General features: G+C 42.6%; 5 protein-coding genes across 5 annotated transcripts; 4 read left to right on the top strand and 1 right to left on the bottom strand.

Annotated features, from left to right (window-relative positions):
* Positions 1-161: 161 nt before the first annotated feature.
* LOC134184116 (uncharacterized) lies at positions 162-1,286 on the top strand. Its single transcript, XM_062651732.1, has one exon. It carries the CDS (start codon positions 162-164, stop codon positions 1,284-1,286), a length of 1,125 nt encoding a protein of 374 aa, XP_062507716.1.
* A 669-nt stretch (positions 1,287-1,955) lies between these two features.
* Positions 1,956-3,235, bottom strand: LOC134184114 (transcription factor Adf-1-like). The gene is made up of 3 exons (XM_062651731.1): positions 2,891-3,235; positions 2,390-2,548; positions 1,956-2,325 (listed from the first exon to the last, which is right to left on the bottom strand). The coding sequence occupies exons 1-3, from the start codon at positions 3,202-3,204 to the stop codon at positions 1,956-1,958; spliced, it is 843 nt and encodes a 280-aa protein (XP_062507715.1). The 5' UTR covers positions 3,205-3,235.
* Positions 3,236-3,472: 237 nt separating this feature from the next.
* Positions 3,473-5,293, top strand: LOC134184596 (TNF receptor-associated factor 6-like). The gene has a single exon (XM_062652331.1). It carries the CDS (start codon positions 3,617-3,619, stop codon positions 5,003-5,005), a length of 1,389 nt encoding a protein of 462 aa, XP_062508315.1. The 5' UTR covers positions 3,473-3,616; the 3' UTR covers positions 5,006-5,293.
* Positions 5,294-13,179: 7,886 nt separating this feature from the next.
* LOC134184113 (TNF receptor-associated factor 3-like) lies at positions 13,180-14,700 on the top strand. Its single transcript, XM_062651730.1, has one exon. The coding sequence runs from the start codon at positions 13,180-13,182 to the stop codon at positions 14,698-14,700; it is 1,521 nt and encodes a 506-aa protein (XP_062507714.1).
* Positions 14,701-17,294: 2,594 nt separating this feature from the next.
* Positions 17,295-20,107, top strand: LOC134184112 (uncharacterized protein K02A2.6-like). Its single transcript, XM_062651729.1, has 4 exons — positions 17,295-18,368; positions 18,418-18,837; positions 19,010-19,287; positions 19,378-20,107. The coding sequence occupies exons 1-4, from the start codon at positions 17,295-17,297 to the stop codon at positions 20,105-20,107; spliced, it is 2,502 nt and encodes an 833-aa protein (XP_062507713.1).
* Positions 20,108-20,118: the final 11 nt, after the last annotated feature.

Below are 20,118 nucleotides of genomic sequence, written 5' to 3'. Positions count from 1 at the left end.
CTAGAATGGATACGGACGAAGAGGAGGAAACGCTACTGTTGTGTCTCTTGTTGCATCACCACCGCTGCAGAAAAGCAAAAAGAAGACCACGTCAAGTTTGGGTTCGTGAGATACATCAACGACGCACTGAGCAGGGAGAGTACCATCAACTTCTCCAAGAGATGCGGTTGCACGACTCTGACAGCCACTTTAGATATCTGAAGATGTCGAAGGCTACATTTGACCAACTTTTGGCAAAAGTGGGGCCTTTGTTGGTTCGTCGTCGGTACAGCAGTGTCGTCCGACCATCAATATCCCCTGGCGAGAGACTGGCGTTGACCCTTCGCTATTTGGCAACGGGAAACTCGCAGATATCGCTTTTTTTCAGTTTCCGTGTTGGGGCGGCAACAGTATGCCAAATTGTTAGGGAGGCTTGCATTGTCATATGGAACGTTCTGATGGAAGAGTACGTGATGGCCCCTGCTACAGAAGACGACTGGAAGAGTATCAGTGCACAATTTTCTCAACTCTGGAATTTTCCAAACTGTCTTGGAGCAATAGACGGTAAACATGTGGTAATTCAGGCTCCTGATAGATCAGGTTCCACATACTACAACTACAAGGGGACTTATTCCATTGTTCTATTGGCAGTGTGTGATGCTCACTACAGATTTATTCTAGTAGATGTAGGAGATTCAGGTCGCCATAGTGATGGTGGTGTGTTTTCAAATTCAGCATTTGGCCAAGCAACTGAATTAGGTAGCTTGTCATTACCAGTAAGTAGGCCATTGCCTGGAACCAGCACAGAGGCTCCATTCGTGTTTGTTGGTGATGAGGCATTCCCTTTACGTACCAACATGTTGAGACCGTATCCAGGTAGAGGCCTAGATGAACGAACGGCTGTGTTTAATTACAGGTTAAGCAGAGCTAGGCGTGTGATTGAAAACACTTTTGGAATTTTGGCTGCACGTTGGAGGATATTTAGGCGACCCATCATTGCAGCACCAGACAATGCTGTCATATTTACAAAAGCAGCTATTGCCCTTCACAACTACCTACGAACCAATGAGTCTTCGGTGTATTGTCCCCCAGGCTTTACTGATGCTGAAGATGGTGCTGGTCACTTACTGAGAGGAAATTGGAGGCATGAAGTTGATGATGGTGGGTTGTCCAGAATTGGACAAATAGGAGGAAATCGGAGCAGTCGATCTGCAGCTGAAGTGAGAGACATGTACCGAGACTATTTTATGACACCAGAAGGAGAGGTCACCTGGCAGTACCACCATGTCAACCGCAAAGACTATTAACTAATAAATTAGTCTTGGTCATTACCTTTACCTACTCAATCAGTCTTTTGACTTGTATTGAGTAACCACCGGCTTTTATAAAAGCCAAAAATAATATCAAAGAGATCATTACCTAGCCTGAATTTTGATTTGACCAATTAGTTACAATAATCAATTTCTTGCTAGTTACAATTATTAGTTACAACAATCAATTCCTTGCATACAATTAGTTATAATCCACTGGTTATCTAGCTGTAGGAGCTAGCACGTGACTAACAGTTTAGTCTAGAATATTCTATAATTAATATAGTATACTGAGTCTTGTTTTTTGGTAAGCTATCTAAACAATTTGTTCTAGATTGATAGTATATTTTCCCAGACTCCATATGGCAACAATAGTTAATGCTCCATATTTACCATACCTGAAAATGGGCTACGAATAGCACTTCCCAAGATAATATAATGAGCATATTAATTAAGAGTATGTAGGCACAGGCAGTGCCAAAGTACGTATGTGTTAAACATAACAATTGAAAGTTATTGACCTGTTGTTGTCGATTAATGAGTTTGTCAATCAGTCATGTAGCTAGCAGTCTGCAGTTTCTCTCTCTCTGATGTAGTTGGTGGCTTTTAAAAAAGCCGGTTTATAGACCACACATAGTGTAGTCGCTGGCCACGTATCACAGGATACTACACAGTGATGCACACAAGCATGGTTGGTGACCTATGGGTGCTCTCTCTAAACAGAGAAAAGCCATCTCCTGACCCACCAAGCTCTACCTCTAACATCACTTGTTGAAGTCTGAGCTTTGCGAACGCCTTCTTCTCATAGGGAAATCTCCGTAGAGTAGCAGCTATCTGCCTACCGAACAAACCATCCTCATCGGAGTCGACATGAGCCCTCTTTGAGTCTAACGAGTTTAGCCTTTCTACAATTGAAGTCTCTAGCTCGTCTTCTGGTCCCTTACGACGTCTCTTTCTTTTGGTGGCAGGAGTGATGCTTAGTTGACGCGGTCCAGTCTCTACCTGACAAATGACCGAGCTGTTGTGTGCTTCATTGCTGCAGTAGGAAAAATTAGCCTGTGAAAGGAAGCAATATATCAAGTCGAAGTCCACACATTTACCTTTCATGATTGTCGACTGTCTCATCACTGTCATAGGGTTCACTCTCTGCTGGCTGGCTCTCTCCTGGCTGGTTCTCCTGTTGTTGACTCTCCTGTTGTTGACTTTCCTGTTGTTGACTCTCCTGTTGACTTTCCAGCAATGAAAAATTGCTGTCTGTTCTGTTTGTCAATACAATAGAGTTACTACTAGAGATACTGAGATTTGCAAGAAGTGCATGCATAAACCCACAGCAAATGCAGCGTAAACAGTAGTAGGTACAGTAAAAAGACACAGAAACAGTATAAACACCGGCGCGTACAAACAAAGGGCAACCATAGCTAGACATGCAGGTAAAGAAACAGACACAGATATCATGAAAGCAGACAAGCAGACTGACAGACCAACAGATCAACAGACAGATCCACTGACGGGCATGCAGCCACATCAAAGCAGACAGGCAGAGACACGAAAACAGACAAAAAAAAGCAAAGAATAAATGGTACACGTGTACTAGTAATTACGTTCTGTGCTTCACGGAAATGTCCAGAAAAGTCATCACGGTGAAGAAAACCCACGAAGACGTTGGAGGTGGACCTCCGGTCCCGGACAAACGTTTCTTCTGAAGAAGTTTAACCTCCCTCACGTACTTGTCTCGGAGACTCTTCCATTTCTTTTGGCAGAGTTCTGCCGAGACACCCAACTCGCTGGCAATCCACTTCCAAGCGTTTTCTCGTGCACGCAGGTCCTTGTATACTTGGCAGTTGACCTTCCACAGGCAAGGACAGCTGCGTACACTCTCTATCAAGCGCTCAACGTCCAACATGTTCGTAGCCATTGCTCACGAAGCAACCACGTGCACTCCTACTTGGCTGTGATTGGATAAAATCTTAATTGCCACTTCCGACGCGACGTGCTCCGACTTCCGGTTCGACGCTGAAATAGAACTCGGTTCTATTCGGATGCGTCGCGTCGCGTGCGTCGCGTCTGTCGAGCGTCGCGTCGCGTAGACCATTTACAATTTGAATTTGTACGACGCGACGCGACGCGACGCTCAAGCGTTTGCATATTGTAAATCCAGCTTAAGTCTCTCGGTTTGTCTTGCTTGCAGCTTGGTTATACCGCACGTTTACAGTACGCGAGTCGTATAAGATTATTGAGATCAAGCTCGTGTATGGACTAAGTCTGGAAGTGGTGCATCAATCTGTCTACGTACGTTTTACTCATGAGCACGTGTTCTTGTGCGCAACATGGCGGCTGAGGAGAGAGGCTTCGATGCTGTGTTTGTTGAAACTGTCGCTGATAGGTTTTTGTGCCCCATTTGTTTTCTAGTTTTACGAGAACCGAAACTCACAGATTGTGGCCATCACTTTTGTGCAAATTGTTTTGCAGACTTGCCGCTAGAAGGAGCGGTACCTGCACGGGTCGAGTGTTACACTTCTTGCCCTTCGTGTAGGTCGCGGTTGACGAAATTGGAGATTTTTTCCAACAATGCGCTGAAACGAGAGATACTGAATTTGATGATCAAATGTGATCGACATGAGAAAGGTTGTGAATGGGTTGGGGAGTTGAGATACAAAGAGACTCATGAGAAGGAATGTGAATATGTTGAAGAAACGTGTGCAAACAAATGCGGAGAAATGGTGATAAGAAAGGAAATGAAAAATCACAAGGAAAGACTGTGTGGAAGGAGAGCCACTAGTTGTGATTATTGCAGTGCCAGAATGGAATGGATGGATCTTGCAGCTCATTACCTGACGTGTCTCCTGTATCCTGTTGGCTGCGTCTACTCGTGTGGGCAAATGTTGGCAAGGGGTCAGATGGAAGATCACACTGGCAGTCAAGGAAATTGTCCAAACAGTATTCTTGATTGTGATTTTAGAGATAATGGGTGTCAGTTTGAAGGAAAACGTCATGAACTGTTAATGCACATTGAAAGTAACACAGCTAACCATCTTAGTCTGATTGCCAAGGAACTAAGAACAACCAAATTAAAGTTGGAGAAAACTGAACAGAAGTTGGAGAATACTGAACAGACTTTAAAGAAAACTGAACAGAAATTGGAGACTACTAGTACTGAACAGAAATCGGCATGCACAGAAAGTAGACTGTCAGAGGTGGAATCACAGTTGTGTGAAGAATTGATCAGAAGGAAATATTCTCTTCCACCTGTTTTAACTGCTAGCAAGTTTGTGCACAAATGGAGAATAGAGAACTGGTCTGAGAAAGTCATACGAGCAAAATTAACGAAACCAGGTGAAAGTTTGATTAAGAGCAGTTCATTCTATGTATACCCTGGGTATCATCTGTATCTTGAAGTCTTTCCAGTTAAAGTTATTGATGACGATACTTTTGAGAACTACGTTGGCGTTTATCTGATTCCAAGTCATGGAGAGTTTGATAAGAAGCTTGTTTGGCCTTTCCCATTTTCGTTTGAGTTTGCAATTATTGATCAACAACTAGCAGGAGAGAATGTTGTTGAACGGTTTTCACCTCCCTATAAGGGTGCATTGAATCTTGAAATCGGAGGCATGGGAGGGGGTAAGCCAAGGTTTGTCTCTCACAAACGTTTAGAGTCTCGTTACTACATTAAGGACGACTCTATTCTTTGTAAACTGACTATTCATATGAAGAATTAGCATGAACTGCCACTGTACAACGCTAAAGCAACAGTTATAGATTTCATTGGTAGTTGTCATTGTTATTGTGATTATGTTAATTAAAGGCAGCTGATTTTTTAGTTTTTGTTTTTGTAAAAGTGAGTTTGCAACAATCGATTTCATACATGTATTCTTTGCTACTAGTACATTGCTGCATGAAATTTTATAAAACATAACTTTATTGATTAATGGATTTACAGTTTTGTAACTCGTATCGTTTGCAGTGGATATGGCAAAGATGATGTACAACTAAATATGTATAATAGGCTTGTGCTCTATTTCATCAAAAGGTTATGTCTAAAGACGTCTCTGTGACATTTTCCGACTCATATCATAAAAATAGAAAATGCAAGCAATTTAGTCTCTCGTAGCCAGACCCTACCGCCGCGTCAAGACGTAATTTCCTTTTTTTGTATGTGATACGCTTAAATGTTTAATAAATTAGTTGTACGGTATCCGTAGGCGCCTCGCGTTCTTAAGTAACACGTCCAACGGAGTTTTCAGACCGTCTACTTAAACGCCGAGTCCTAGCTATACAATACGTATTTGTTGAAACCCTAGCTGTCATGGAAGTAAACATGCAAACTTCCTAGTAGTTTAGATTACGTATATAGGCCTGGTATAGGTAGACGTCGTTTTGTGATCGTGATCAAGACAATTGAAATGTACAGTCTAGGTATGCACTCAGTTCCGTTGTAACGACAGTGGTATGGTATTTACTCACATAGAAATTGATATCAGCAAACATTGACTATCAACAGTGTTAGATGCAGCACAGTGTAGTAAAGGATTGATTGTAGTATGGGATGTGTGAATAGTTGACTGTAAGCGGCATTCACCTCCTGAAGGTGTTTCTTGGTTGTCACGTAAACATAATCCCTAGCTACAATACAAAAGGATGGGGCTACGGAACTTGATGAAGTATTTTCTTCGCCGTTTGGTCACTTGCACGAATAGTTCCTAGTAGACTCCTCTGTATAGTCCATCAGCCAACGTCCCGTAGGACCTCGCTTTTATTTTCTAGCGCGCCGGTCCGCACCCCCGCATATAGCTCCACGTGCTCCGCCACGACGAAATACGCATTTTATTGCAATACATAAGATTAAGATTCATCGGCGGTCCCGGAAGACATGTGCTACATTGTATGACATACGGGCTCGTTGTTCGAACACCTGCGGAGTCAACAGCGCGATTTGAGACCTTGTTTGGGGAGAGGAAAGTTGCATGGTGAACGCCATGCTAAGCCGGAAGTGGCAACTCAACTACGCACTACAACACCGTTGAGTCGACACACCACTAGACGCCTTTCTCACTAGAAGCTGTGCTATCATCGTATGGTGTTGTCAGAAAACTAGCTTCTTTGAGACGGCCGTGTGCTCATATATCTACGAATGCCACTTGTTGTAATCACCTTGCATTCCCGCTGATGCTAATGTCAAAGCCACGCCAGAATCGGCAGTGACTGAATGTAAGACTACTGTACACACTGTACAACTTGTCAAACTACTTGCTAGCGTATTCTACTGTTTAGCTTTTGGCTAATTAAATGTTGATCTATACATGTCTTGAAAAGAATTGTCTGATGTAATACACAACGCAGGTCTGTATCACAGCAACAAATTAGACTATTGAACATGTCTAGTACAGTATATTCAGGTAATGACTATGCAACAATTAATCAACTAATCAATTAATTTAATAACTATCTATTAATAATAAACTGCAGTTACATGCCTTATAATTATTGGAAAATTGATCTCATTTGCATATACTTGTAGTACATACTCATTATTCCTCTAGTAAATGAATTTATGGTCGTATGATAGTGATATTTGATAATAATTAATACTGAGTGATTTATTGTTCACATTTGTGACACAAGCAAGACTACAAGGGTTGATTTGATTTCAATTTTCTGGATATCTGAAGTGGTGCCACATCTAGCACAAGACTGGCAATCTCTTCCAGGATGAACACTTTCTCCACTTTTTCTCTTCCCATATTAGATGCATACGTAGAGTATGTATTAAAATGCATGAACAAGCAGTTCAGCCTCTACATCTCTTCAACATCAATCCCCTTGGCTACTTATGACTCATTAGATTATCAAAACACTTACAACTATCAGCAAACTCGAAAATCAATTTGATAAAGTTACAGAAGAACAGAACAAGCAAACATTAGAAACTCATATTACAAAGAAGTAAAGGAATATTGTAACTCGTTGAAAACAGCACTCAGCGCAAAGAAATCTCAACAGAGTAGCGATATCCCACCTTGAAAGACTGCTGAGGCGCAGAACCGCGGTTTCTACTTGACGATTCCTTACTCCCATTACTGCACAGTGCGTCAAGTTTGGGGTCAGAAATCTCCCGTGTTTGTAGATGCAAACCAGATTTTAGAATGCAGTAAAACGCGATCACATGCCCTCTTTACAATTTACTAGGTTGTTGGTGAAAAAACGCAAAGAGACGGCAGTGTGCTCAAAAACTAGCGAGACGCTACCACGTGATTAGTCGCAAATACGCCAGTCTATCGTCAGTTTTATTGGATAAGACTTAGCCAATATGTTGTCCTTTACGTGCACATCTTCTACAGACAGTGATCTTCGTCCTAGTGTCCTTCGTTCCAGTAGATTTCCGAACGCAACCACGCCTAGGAAGACGGAAAGCTCCCGGATATAAAAAAATTCTAGTCTGGCCCCCGCAAAACCAAGCCTTGGCTGACGGACTGTGTAGTCAGACACGGAAACGATTTCTTTAAAGTAGGTCCTATCATGAAACGTGGTCGTGGGGAGGAGAAATTTGAGATTTGTATTATATATATATATATATATATATATATATATATATATATATATATATATATATATATATATACTACAGGATTTCCCTCCCAATTATCCGGTTGGGGCAACCAGTTATCCGACTCAGTCAATCAATTATCCGGTTGGGGCAACCAATTATCCGACTCAGCCAATCAATTATCCGATTGGGGCAACCAATTATCCGATTCGCTCTGGCAAGCTGTACACTTTGAAAACATCTAGATTTATCAATGTGATTAAAGATAATTAACTAAATACCATCAATGTTCCACACTACTTCGGATTCACACAGCTACGCAACTCTTGCACGGCGCGGGCTTGTTATGCACGTTATGTCTCAATTCTGCATGTATAGCGCTCTTGTATCACTGGAAGTTAATAAATTAATTAACTGTTGAGATGGACTATCAGATCATTATCATACTTTTATTGAATCGTCGCCATCTTTCTTTCCGCTATTTCGTTGTAGCTAGAGATCGGTGTACGTCTCCTAGCTGCATAAAATATACTGTGAAGCGACATGCATGTACATCTAGCGACCGGATCCAGAAGATATTAATTAGGCAGCGTCAACGTTTCCTATGAATCTTTCTTGCAAGACGACGTCGATCGTTTATCATCAGTCCTACTTACAACATATTGCTATCTTGAAGATCGCGGATGACATGTTGGTGGTGTGTATGCAACGGTGCCTAGCTAGATGCATGGTCCCATGGGACTCTAGCTTGGCTTCTTGTAGAACGATAAATTCGTTTGTTTTGCGATTCTTTTGTAAAAAGTAACAAACGCTAACAACTATTACCTGATCTTTACTCTGCGCTTCTCTGTTTGACGACAGTTTGACCGTAAAATGGAGGTTTACGACATCTCGGCTTTTCTGTCATAATGCGCGGGATTGTTACGTCACCCATTGTTGATGTGCCAAAGGTCTGCTGATTGGCTCAACAAATTCCCGAGAGTGACTCAAGCTGACAAGCTAGTATTACGTCACCTACGTTTAGCGTCCCACAACGATTGCTGATTGACTGAAAACTCCCCGAGCGTGACGCACGCTTACAAACAAACATAGCGACATACCGACAGACAGACCGGAAGTCAATTCAGCCCGTTCAGAGTGAGCTTCTCGCGAAGCAGTCCACCACTTATTGTTGTGTTTTTCTTTACGCTCGTAGCTTAATTACACTGCATTACAGTATCCTACACTACAGTACACCACATTACAGTATACTACAGTACACTACAATACACCACATTACAGTACACTACAGTACAGTACACTACATCACATTACAGTATGCTACAGTACACTACAATACACCACATTACAGTATACTACAGTACACTACAATACAGCACATTACAGCATACCACAGTACACTACAATACACCACATTACTGTATACTACAGTACACTACAATACACCACATTACAGCATTCTACAGTAAACTACAATACACCACATTACAGTATACTACAATACACTATATTACACCGCATTACAGTATACTACAGTACATTACAATACACCACATTACAGTATACTACAGTACACTACAATACACCACATTACAGTATACTACAATACACCAAATTACAGCATACTACAGTACACTACAATACACCACATTACAGTATAGTACAATACACTATATTACACCGCATTACAGTATACTACAGTACAGTACACTACATCACATTACAGTATACTACAGTACAGTACACTACATCACATTACAGTATGCTACAGTACACTACAATACACCACATTACAGTATACTACAGTACACTACAATACAGCACATTACAGCATACCACAGTACACTACAATACACCACATTACTGTATACTACAGTACACTACAATACACCACATTACAGCATTCTACAGTAAACTACAATACACCACATTACAGTATACTACAATACACTATATTACACCGCATTACAGTATACTACAGTACATTACAATACACCACATTACAGTATACTACAGTACACTACAATACACCACATTACAGTATACTACAATACACCAAATTACAGCATACTACAGTACACTACAATACACCACATTACAGTATAGTACAGTACTACAATACACCACATTACAGTATACTACAGTACACTATAATACACCACATTACAGTATACTACAGTGCACTACAAGACACCACATTACTGTATACTACAGTATACTATAATACACCACTTTACAGTATACTACAGTACACTACAATACACCACATTACAGTATACTACAGTACACTACAATACACCACATTACTGTACAGTATACTACAGTACACTATAATACACCACATTACTGTATACTACAGTACACTATAATACACCACTTTACAGTATACTACAGTACACTACAATACACCACATTACAGTATACTACAGTACACTACAATACACCACATTACAGTATACTACAGTACACTACAATACACCACATTACAGTATACTACAGTACACTATAATACACCACTTTACAGTATACTACAGTACACTACAATACACCACATTACAGTATACTACAGTACACTACAATACACCACATTACAGTATACTACAGTACACTACAATACACCACATTACAGCATCAGACCTGCCAACTTAGCAGTGTCAAAATGCGTGAGTTTGCAGGAAAAATATGCGGGAGATTAATTTTTTGGGACACGCCTACAGTAGCATTAATATCAATAAATTTATATAGTTTTAAGTGTTAAATAATATATATTTGCCTCATTCTTCCAATCATGGAAATAGCTGATTAAATAAAATAATATATTAATAATATCTAATTATCAAAATTTAAGTACTTGCATGCCCGATTAGAGTAGAAGCCATCAATTAATTTAATTATAGTGCAACAAATGTATAACCGATTGATTAATGTGCCTAATTAGCGACACACAGTATCAATACCATTTACTAAACATAATAATTAATTAAACACGGAACTTGTATTGTACGTACTACTGCCTGCTAAAAAATGTAAGAACAAAGTACATGCACATTCTCGTGGCTAGTTGGGATATTCTGGCTGAATATTAGTGCTGCAGCAATTGTTTTGGCATTGGTAGCACGCCATAGGGCTGGCACATAGAAAATGATATTGGGATATCGAGCATGTGCGTACACATCCATGTACTAAAACTGTAGGGTACATGTACAGTTACACAGAACAGGCACGCCTATCATTTCGGTCACATCCACCAATTGCCAGAATGCAGGAGATCTGATGCCAAATACGGGTAGGCGGGAGAAGGGTCCCAAATGAGGACGTCTCCCGCTCAATGCGGGAGAGTTGGCAGCTCTGCAGTATACTACAGTAAACAACAGTATACACCACATTACATTATATGCCACAACTACATTAGATTACCTAACCACATCACTCAGCCAACAATCAGAGTCAACAAATCTTCCCTACCCAGCGTATCACGGCTAGATAGACTTCTTTCTCGCTCGTAACGTTCAGTTCGTCGCTCGATATGAGCGAGATGAGGTGCTCGCACGGATGCGAGAGAAACTCGTCGCCACAATAGACATCAACGAATCTCTCGCGCGCAAACACATCAACCGCTTCAGTCAATTGCGTGCAGCCATTCGCCTTCGCGAAATTTCTTATGCCTAGGCAGTTGGCCGGCTCTAAATGTTCTTTTAAAAATTTTCAACATATTTCTTGTACTGATTCTAGTTGTACTAGAATTTTAAAAACTTTTTCCCTGAAAAAAGAAATAGATGTAGGGATTGTATAAAAAGTAACAGAAACAAGATCTATAGATAATATGAACCAAAGCCAGACATCATAAGTGAATCCTTCCAACCCAATAAAAGTAAAATGTAGGGAATGTGGTTGAAAGGATTCATTAATGATGTCTGGCTTTGGTTCATATTATCTATAGATCTTGTTTCTGTTACTTTTTTAGACAATTCCTACATCTATTTCTTTTTTCAGGAAAAAAGTTTTTAAAATTCTAGTTTGGTAAGTTTTTAGGAGTGCGAAAGCACAACCTACTCCATTAATTAAACAAAGATTTTATAGCCTAACAAAAATACACATTTTCTAAACCATACTTGGTCTACACACACGTATAGTCTCATATCTCGAGCATGTGGATCTTAGGTTTACAGTGTACTTGCAAATATGTTAAGAGCTATGCAGTGTTTGTGTATAGGTGGTTTAAATCAGACGTTACATTTAGTTGCAATAATACCACTAGTAAGTATGAAACTGTGTTCCACTTGCTTCAGAGCTACGAGCATACGTGCATGTAGTTGTGTGTGTGTGTGTGTGTGTGTGTGTGTGTGTGTGTGTGTGAGTGTGTGTGTGTGTGTGTGTGTGTGTGTGTGTGTGTGTGTGTGTGTGTGTGTGTGTGTGTGTGTAGATCGAAGAAGGAATTTATGCAGATGATTAGCTGTTAGATCTCCTGGTTGTCTACAATAATTTCTAGATGCATTCTTGCATAATTTTAAAATTTGTGTCCGTGGGGTATGAGTATTAGCGTTTAAACAACTAAAGTTCTTGGTGTGGGCAACAAAGCAAGCTCGCATTTCCATTGATGGTCATGCATCACGTTACAGAATGTTGATGAGTTTGTTATGTAGACTACTTAATTGAAAACGCAAGATTCGGTTAGATAGACTTGTCACTACTATGAGAATCGAGATGCTAGTTTCAGCAGCGTCACCTCTTTCTTTGTCATCATTGTTGGCCAGGTGTCATTGAACGCTACACGCACACGCCGACATTTGCGCACGTGCACGTGACCGAACGTGTGTGTACGCACGTGCCGAGTGTCTTGAAGAAAAGCTCGACTTCTACACACGACCGGCTTGTACACAGTACGAGGTCTTCGATTTGCGGGAGTTTGGTCTTAAATATAATACGGTAGCACTAGACAACTGCAAAATTTTTATCGTAGGCTACACCTCTAGGCTCGTAACAAACGTCACATTCCGAGCGCTGCAAAGTCGACATTTTGTGATGGGAGCGAGTCGAATTAATTTGCTTTTGCCGTAATTCAAATGCTTGAAGGCGTTGGTGTTCCAACTACGGCAAGAAGAGGTCTAGCTAGCGCGTCTGCGATTGCGATGACGTTCAACGTCACTTCTAATTAATTAATTACGCGCACTTCTTGCGTTTGCTCGTGCGATTCAAGAGCGCGATTTTTTGCCTAACTGTAGGCTCAGGTTTTTCAACCACGAAACGTGTCAAAAATTCTTGTCGCCTTGTTCGTACACATGTACCCTAAACTGCTTCAAGCAACGTCTACTTACGTTTTACTCATGAGCACGTGTTCTTGTGCGCAACATGGCGGCTGAGGAGAGCGGCTTCGATGCTGTGTTCGTTGAAACTGTCGCTGATAGGTTTTTGTGCCCCATTTGTTTTCTAGTTTTACGAGAACCGAAACTCACAGATTGTGGCCATCACTTTTGTGCAAATTGTTTTGCAGACTTGCCGCTAGAACTAGAATCAGCGGTACCTGCACGGGTCGAGTTCTACACTTCTTGCCCTTCGTGTAGGGCGTGGCTGACGGAATCTAACATTTTTTCCAACAATGCGCTGAAGCGAGAGATACTGGATTTGAAGATCAAATGTGATCAACATGAGAAAGGTTGTAAATGGGTTGGGGAGTTGAGATACAGAGAGACTCATGAGAACGAATGTGAATATGTTGAAGAAACGTGTGAAAACAAGTGCGGAGAAATGGTGATACGAAAGGAAATGAAAAATCACAAGGAAATACTGTGTGGAAGGAGAGTCACTAGTTGTGATTATTGCAGTGTCACAATGGAATGGAGGGATCTTACAGCTCATTATCTGATATGTCTTCTGCATCCTGTTTTCTGCATCTATTTGTGTGGGCAAACATTGGCAAGGGGTCAGATGAAAGATCATACTGGCAGGCAAGGAAATTGTCCAAACAGTATTCTTAGTTGTGATTTTAGTGATAATGGGTGTCAGTTTGAAGGAAAACGTCATGAACTGTTAGTGCACATTGAAAGTAACACAGCTAACCATCTTAGTCTGATTGCCAAGGAACTAAGAACAACCAAATTAGAGTTGGAGAATACTAAACAGAAGTTGGAGAAAAGTGAACAGAAGTTGGAGAATACTGAACAGAAGTTGGAGAAAATTGAACAGAACTTGGAGAAAACTGAACAGAAGTTGGAGAAAACTGAACAGAAGTTGGAGAAAACTGAACAGAAGTTGGAGAATACTGAACAGAAGTTGGAGAAAACTGAACAGAAGTTGGAGACTACTAGTACTGAACAGAAATTGGCAGGCACAGAAAGTAGACTGTCAGAGGTGGAATCACAGTTGTGTGAAGAATTGATCAGAAGGAAATATTCTCTTCCACCTGTTTTAACTTCTAGCAAGTTTGTGCACAAATGGAGAATAGAGAACTGGTCTGAGAAAGTCATACAAGCAAAATTAGAAAAACCAGGTGAAAATAGGATTATGAGCAGTTCATTCTACGTATACCCTGGGTATCATCTGTATCTTGGAGTCTTTCCAGTTGAGGCTATTGATGACGATACTTCTGAGAACTATGTTGGTGTTTATCTGTTTCCAAGTCGTGGAGACTTTGATAAGAGGCTTGTTTGGCCTTTTCCATTATCATTTGATCTTGCAATTATTGATCAACAACTAGCAGGAGATAATGTTGCTATTTTGTTTTCACCTCCCTACGAGGATGCATTGAATCCTAAAATGGGAACCAGGAGATTGGGTAAGGCAAGGTTTGTCTCTCACAAACGTTTAGAGTCTCGTCACTACATTAAGGACGACTCTATTATTTGTAAACTGACTATTCATATGAAGAATTAGCTTGAACTGCCTGCCACTCTACAATGCTAGAGTGACAGTTATAGATTTCATTGGTAGTTGTCATTGTTGTTGTGATTATGTTAATTAAAAAGCTGATTTTTTTAGTTTTGTTTTTGTAAAAGTAAGGTTGCAACAATCGAATTCATACATGTATTCTTTGCTACTAGTACATTGCTGCCTGAAATTCTATGAAACATAATTTTATTGATTAATGGATTTTACAGTTTTGTAACTCGTACACCTGTTTGCAGTGGGTATGGCAAAGATGTTGTACAACTAAATAAATATGTATAATAGGGCTCGTGCTCTATTTCATCAAATGGTTATGTTTATAGACGTCTCTGACATTTTCTGACTCCTATCATAAAAATGCAAGCAATTTAGTCTCGCGTAGCCAGACCCTACCGCCGCGTCATGACGTATTTTTCTTTTTTTTGTATATAATACGCTTAAATGCTCAATAAATAATCTAGTTGCTATAACATATTTAGAACGCTTCTTATGTGACAGATTTTGTAAACGAAATGTAGCAATAGCGAAAATGGTCTGGAAGAGATTGACGCGCGCACGGCGCACTGGAGACCACATCCGGGACACGTCTAAATGTCGAACGCTCAGGCAAGGTCGGAAGAAGAAATAGGTAGAAGGTGGGATCGCTGATTGAACGACTTACTGATTAAATCCGGCCCTGGATTTGGCGTGAGAGCTCTCTTCTCACTGCTCGTTTTTAGCAGACGTCGTTTGTAGCCGTTGCCACTAGCCTCGGCCTCTCAGACCAGTGTAGCACCGAGAACGATTTTGAATCGGCGCTACAGGGGTCTGGGAAGCCGAGGTTGCTTTCCCACAGGACCAGGAGCAGGGGTGGCATTCTCAAATTGCCAACACGATTTCAAGAAAACAAACGAGCGAGTCGTCGTTGAAAGAGTCGAAACAGGAGATAGTGGGGTAAGAGGCGTGTCTGGTGATGAGAGAAATGCGTCTGGGTCAACAGAAGAGGCAGAAAGCAATCAATGTAGTTTTCATTGATCTACACACCAAACAATCAAACCACAAAGAAATGTAGTTTGCTCAGTGTAATTTTGTATGCTTCAGAACCATAATGGCCTTGTTGTGTTAGTGTTAGGTTGCTCAATGGGTCATGATGTAAATGTTTGATTTAAATGAAAAATATGTGTATTGAGACAGACAAACAGACAGACGGACAAGCAGTTAGACAGATAGACATACAGACAAGCAAACAAGCAGTTAGACAGGCACCCGCGCGCGCGCGCGCACACACACACACACACACACACACACACACACACACACACACACACACACACACACACACACACACGGACAAATGTCAAGCCCTCCACGTCATTCGTGAATGACGTCAACCTTAAGGTCAGTTGCGAAGATAACTCCCCCTGCCTCTAAAGACAGGGCCTCCACGCGCTACGTGGAGGCTTAGGGCCAACGCTACAATCCACGTGGAGCTTGGCCAGAGTCATCCAGGGACATTAACAATGGCGCAGCTTTGGGACTGGACACCAAGGCCCACAAATACACGTCTGCTGCATGATGTTACTGCCAAGCCAGTGGTCATGCCCACCCCCGTCAATGACCAGGTACTCATATATACTCTTGAGTCAAGAGAAGCAATTGTGAGTAAGTTTCTTGCTTAAGAAAATTATGCAATATCTTGCCATCACTGTGACTTGAACCTGCAACCCTGACACACACACACACACACACACACACACACACACACACACACCCTGACACACACCCACACACACTCTGACACACACACACACACACACACACACACACACACACACACACACATGTAAGGGGGTTGATATTAATACTATGTTACGCGGGCACAGCCAGTAGCGGACTACCACAGTGTGCAGTGTGCAGTGTACATCAACCATCCGCATCCTGATACATGGTGACAGGAGTGGGTCGTTCCCATGGCTGAAGGAAACGTCAAAGGGCGTGAGAAGCAACCCAAGCGTGACGAGGAGTATGACAGAGATGCCGCATTCCGAACAGTGCCAAATCAGGTAAGCACGGTACTGACGCAAGGAGCGTTGGCAACGCCCAGGCCTTTATGCGTCGAGGGCGACGGAGCGCGCAACTGGCGTACTTGGCGCCAAATGTGGGATGCTTATGCCACGGTGTCCCGGATATACGAACAATCTGACGAATACCAACTAGCGACGTTTATCATGTGCCTGGGGGAGGCTGGTGTGGAGGTGTATAACGCATTAAGTTTCAATAACGAGGCAGACAGACGTACCCTGGCCGCGGCCTTGTCAAAAATGGAGCAACATTTCATTGGCACAATGAACGTTACGTATGAGCGGTTTGTTTCAGAACCAGGACGCAAGGACAAGGAGAGACTTTTGAGCAGTACTTACTAGCCCTTCGCACTCTTGTCAAGTCCTGCAATTTCCAGGCAACGTCAGAGGATACGATCCGGGACCAAATTGTCTGTGGAATCACAAAGGAGTCCTTACGCAAGTCTGCTGGAACGAAAGGACCTGAGCGTCTGTATTGATATATGTCGAGCAGCAGAGCGATCTGCACAGCAATCGAAGGTTATGGGTGGTCATGAAGAGGTACACGCAGTGCGCCAGTCAATCAGGCGCACATCAATGCCACAAGCAAATCCAAAGGCAAGCAAGAAAACATGTGGATACTGTGGGCAACAACGTGTGAAAGGAAAATGCCCAGCTTATGGCCACGAATGCACAGCATGTGGAAAGAAGAATCACTATGCTGGGGTGTGTCGAAGCACGGAAAGGACCACAGTCAACTGGACTGAGCAGGAGAGTGATGGGGAATCAGAACACCTGATGACCCTAACACTAACGGAAGAGATTAATGCAGTGCAGAACTCAGTTTTCCCAAGACAGCTGTTTGCATACATAGAAGTGGAAGGCCAACGAGTGCGGTTCCAACTGGATTTGGGGGCATCATGCAATGTTATTCGACGACAAGATTTGGTACCCACAGTGGTCCTTGAGAAGACAAACCAAATGCTGTGCCTCTACAACCGGAGTCAACTAAGACCATTGGGCAAGTGTTTGGTCAATATGAACAACCCAAAAACAGGTAGAAAATACAAAGCCAACTTTGTTGTTGTGGACGATGCCTCCACATCACTTTTGGGAGCTAGGTCGATACAACAGATAGATCTGGTGAGGATACAGCACGAGAACATTATGGCGGCAACCCTTCAAGCTCGGTGTCAGGACAACGTTGACAGTACAAATACTCACATGACTGGTCAGAACGTTAGTGAAAAGCCGGTTCAAGTACCTGATCTCCTACAGACGTATAAAGACGTGTTTGATGGCTCTTTGGGATGTCTGGGGAAACCACTTCATTACAACATTGAGGAATCAGTAACTCCGGTGCAAATACCCACGCGAAAGGTTCCCATTGCACTTAGGCAACATTTGGAAGCGAAACTGAAGGGCCTGGCGAGTTTGGGAGTGCTAGAGCCGGTTGAGGGACCTACAGACTGGATATCCAGTCTAGTCGTGGTGCGCAAGCCCAACGGCACCCTGCGCATCTGCCTGTATCCTAAGCCCCTCAACAGGGCACTCAAACGTAGCCATTATCCTATGCCAACGATAGAGGATCTGATACCCCAGCTCTCCAAGGCTAAGGTGTATACCATATGTGACTTACAGAATGGGTTTTGGCATATCGCATTAGATCATGAGTCAAGTCTTCTCACAACCTTTGGAACGCCATTTGGTACGTTCCGATGGAAAAGAATGCCCTTCGGCATCAGCCCAGCGCCGGAACGTTTCCAACGCCGCCTCCAATCAGCCATTCGATGACCTACCAGGAGTATACACGATTGCGGATGACGTGCTGATAGTGGGTGAAGGCGATACCCACGAGACAGCGTGCCAGGATCATGACAAGAAATTGGCCAGTTTTTTGGATCGATGTCGAGTGCGCGGCATCAGGCTCAATCGAAACAAAATCAAGTTACGACTTGCTGAGGTCAAATACATGGGTCATATCCTTACTCTCAACGGGTTAAAGGCTGATCCGGACAAATTGAAAGCTATACTGAAAATGAAGAACCCCACTGATGTGGCTGGAGTGCAGCGTTTAATTGACATGGTCAATTATTTAGCGCGTTTTTTTACCCAATCTGTCTAGCGTCTGCGACGAGCTTCGACAATTGACCAAGAAGGATGTGGAATTTTGTTGGACATCCCATCATGATCACGCTATACAGCAGATTAAAGCGACCATAACCACAGCACCCGTGCTTAGGTACTTTGACCCACAGATGGATGTCACCCTCCAGTGCGACGCGTCAGAGAAGGGTCTGGGTGCTTCTCTTATGCAACAAGGACAACCGGTTGCCTATGCTTCGCGCGTGCTAACAGACACCGAAACACGCTATGCGCAAATAGAGAAAGAACTGCTGGCCATCGTATTCGGAGTCACAAAATTCCACCACTACGCGTATGGCCGCCGTGTGACGATTGAGAGTGACCACAAACCCTTGGAAGTGATTGTACAAAGCCGATCCATTCTGCGCCGAAGCGTCTTCAAAGGATGCTGGTACAGTTACATGGTTATGACATAACGGTTACGTACAAGCGGGGTAAAGAGATGTTCTTAGCAGATACGTTGTCGCGAGCATATTTACAGGGTCAAAGCAATCATTTCCCCCTCCACAAACGGGTGTGAATCCATCAATCGGTTGCAGTCAGTTTTCGAGCGGAAGCTTGAATTTGTAAACCTCTCCCAGCATCTACCAATCTCCGAAGCCAGACAAGGAGAAATTCAGGTGGCTACAGAACAAGATGAATGTCTGCAAGACGTCAAGCAGCTCGTTATGCGAGGATGGCCACAAAGCAAGACGCAGGTACCGCGGACAGTGGCACCTTATTTTCCTTGGCGCGACGGGATCGGAGTACAAAACGGCGTACTATTTCGCGGAGAGCGAATTATAGTCCCTGGTGCGATTCGTCAGAAAATTATGACCGCCCTTCATTCTTCTCACATCGGCATTAATGGTAGCCTACGACGAGCACGCGAGCTGTTCGACTGGCCCGGGATGAATGACCAAGTAAAGACGTTCATTCAGCGATGTGCTACATGTCGTGAAGTAGATCCAGCTCAGCCGAAACTGACTCTCATCCCGCATACCGTTCCATCTCGACCATGGGCGAAAGTAGCCGTCGATCTCTTCGTCGTTGACAGGTATGACTATATGGTCACGGTTGACTACATGAGCAATTTTTGGGAAGTAGACAGGTTGGACAGCCTCACTTCTCAAAGCATCATCCAGAAACTGAAACCGCATTTTTGCACGGCATGGCATACCGGATACAGTAATGTCGGACAATGGGCCCCAGTTTGTTTCAGGAGAGTTTAGTCGTTTCAGCC

The sequence above is a fragment of the Corticium candelabrum genome, chromosome 9, assembly GCF_963422355.1.
Source record: "Corticium candelabrum chromosome 9, ooCorCand1.1, whole genome shotgun sequence".
NCBI lineage: Eukaryota > Metazoa > Porifera > Homoscleromorpha > Homosclerophorida > Plakinidae > Corticium > Corticium candelabrum.
The sequence above is the reverse complement of the archived record's forward strand: the minus strand, read 5'-3'. Positions and strand labels throughout refer to the sequence as shown.

Excerpts from the sequence above, each read along its gene's own strand:
- LOC134184116 (XM_062651732.1), top strand. The coding sequence starts at position 162 with ATGCGGTTGCACGACTCTGACAGCCACTTTAGATATCTGAAGATGTCG.
- LOC134184114 (XM_062651731.1), bottom strand. The coding sequence starts at position 3,204 with ATGGCTACGAACATGTTGGACGTTGAGCGCTTGATAGAGAGTGTACGC. Across the intron at positions 2,549-2,890 it reads ATTTCCGTGAAGCACAGAAC|AACAGACAGCAATTTTTCAT; the intron begins GTAATTACTAGT and ends ATTGACAAACAG. Across the intron at positions 2,326-2,389 it reads ACAGTCGACAATCATGAAAG|CAATGAAGCACACAACAGCT; the intron begins GTAAATGTGTGG and ends TTCCTACTGCAG.
- LOC134184112 (XM_062651729.1), top strand. The coding sequence starts at position 17,295 with ATGGGTGGTCATGAAGAGGTACACGCAGTGCGCCAGTCAATCAGGCGC. Across the intron at positions 18,838-19,009 it reads TGCAGCGTTTAATTGACATG|ATGGATGTCACCCTCCAGTG; the intron begins GTCAATTATTTA and ends TTTGACCCACAG. Across the intron at positions 19,288-19,377 it reads AGCGTCTTCAAAGGATGCTG|GGTCAAAGCAATCATTTCCC; the intron begins GTACAGTTACAT and ends GCATATTTACAG.
- LOC134184596 (XM_062652331.1), top strand. The coding sequence starts at position 3,617 with ATGGCGGCTGAGGAGAGAGGCTTCGATGCTGTGTTTGTTGAAACTGTC.
- LOC134184113 (XM_062651730.1), top strand. The coding sequence starts at position 13,180 with ATGGCGGCTGAGGAGAGCGGCTTCGATGCTGTGTTCGTTGAAACTGTC.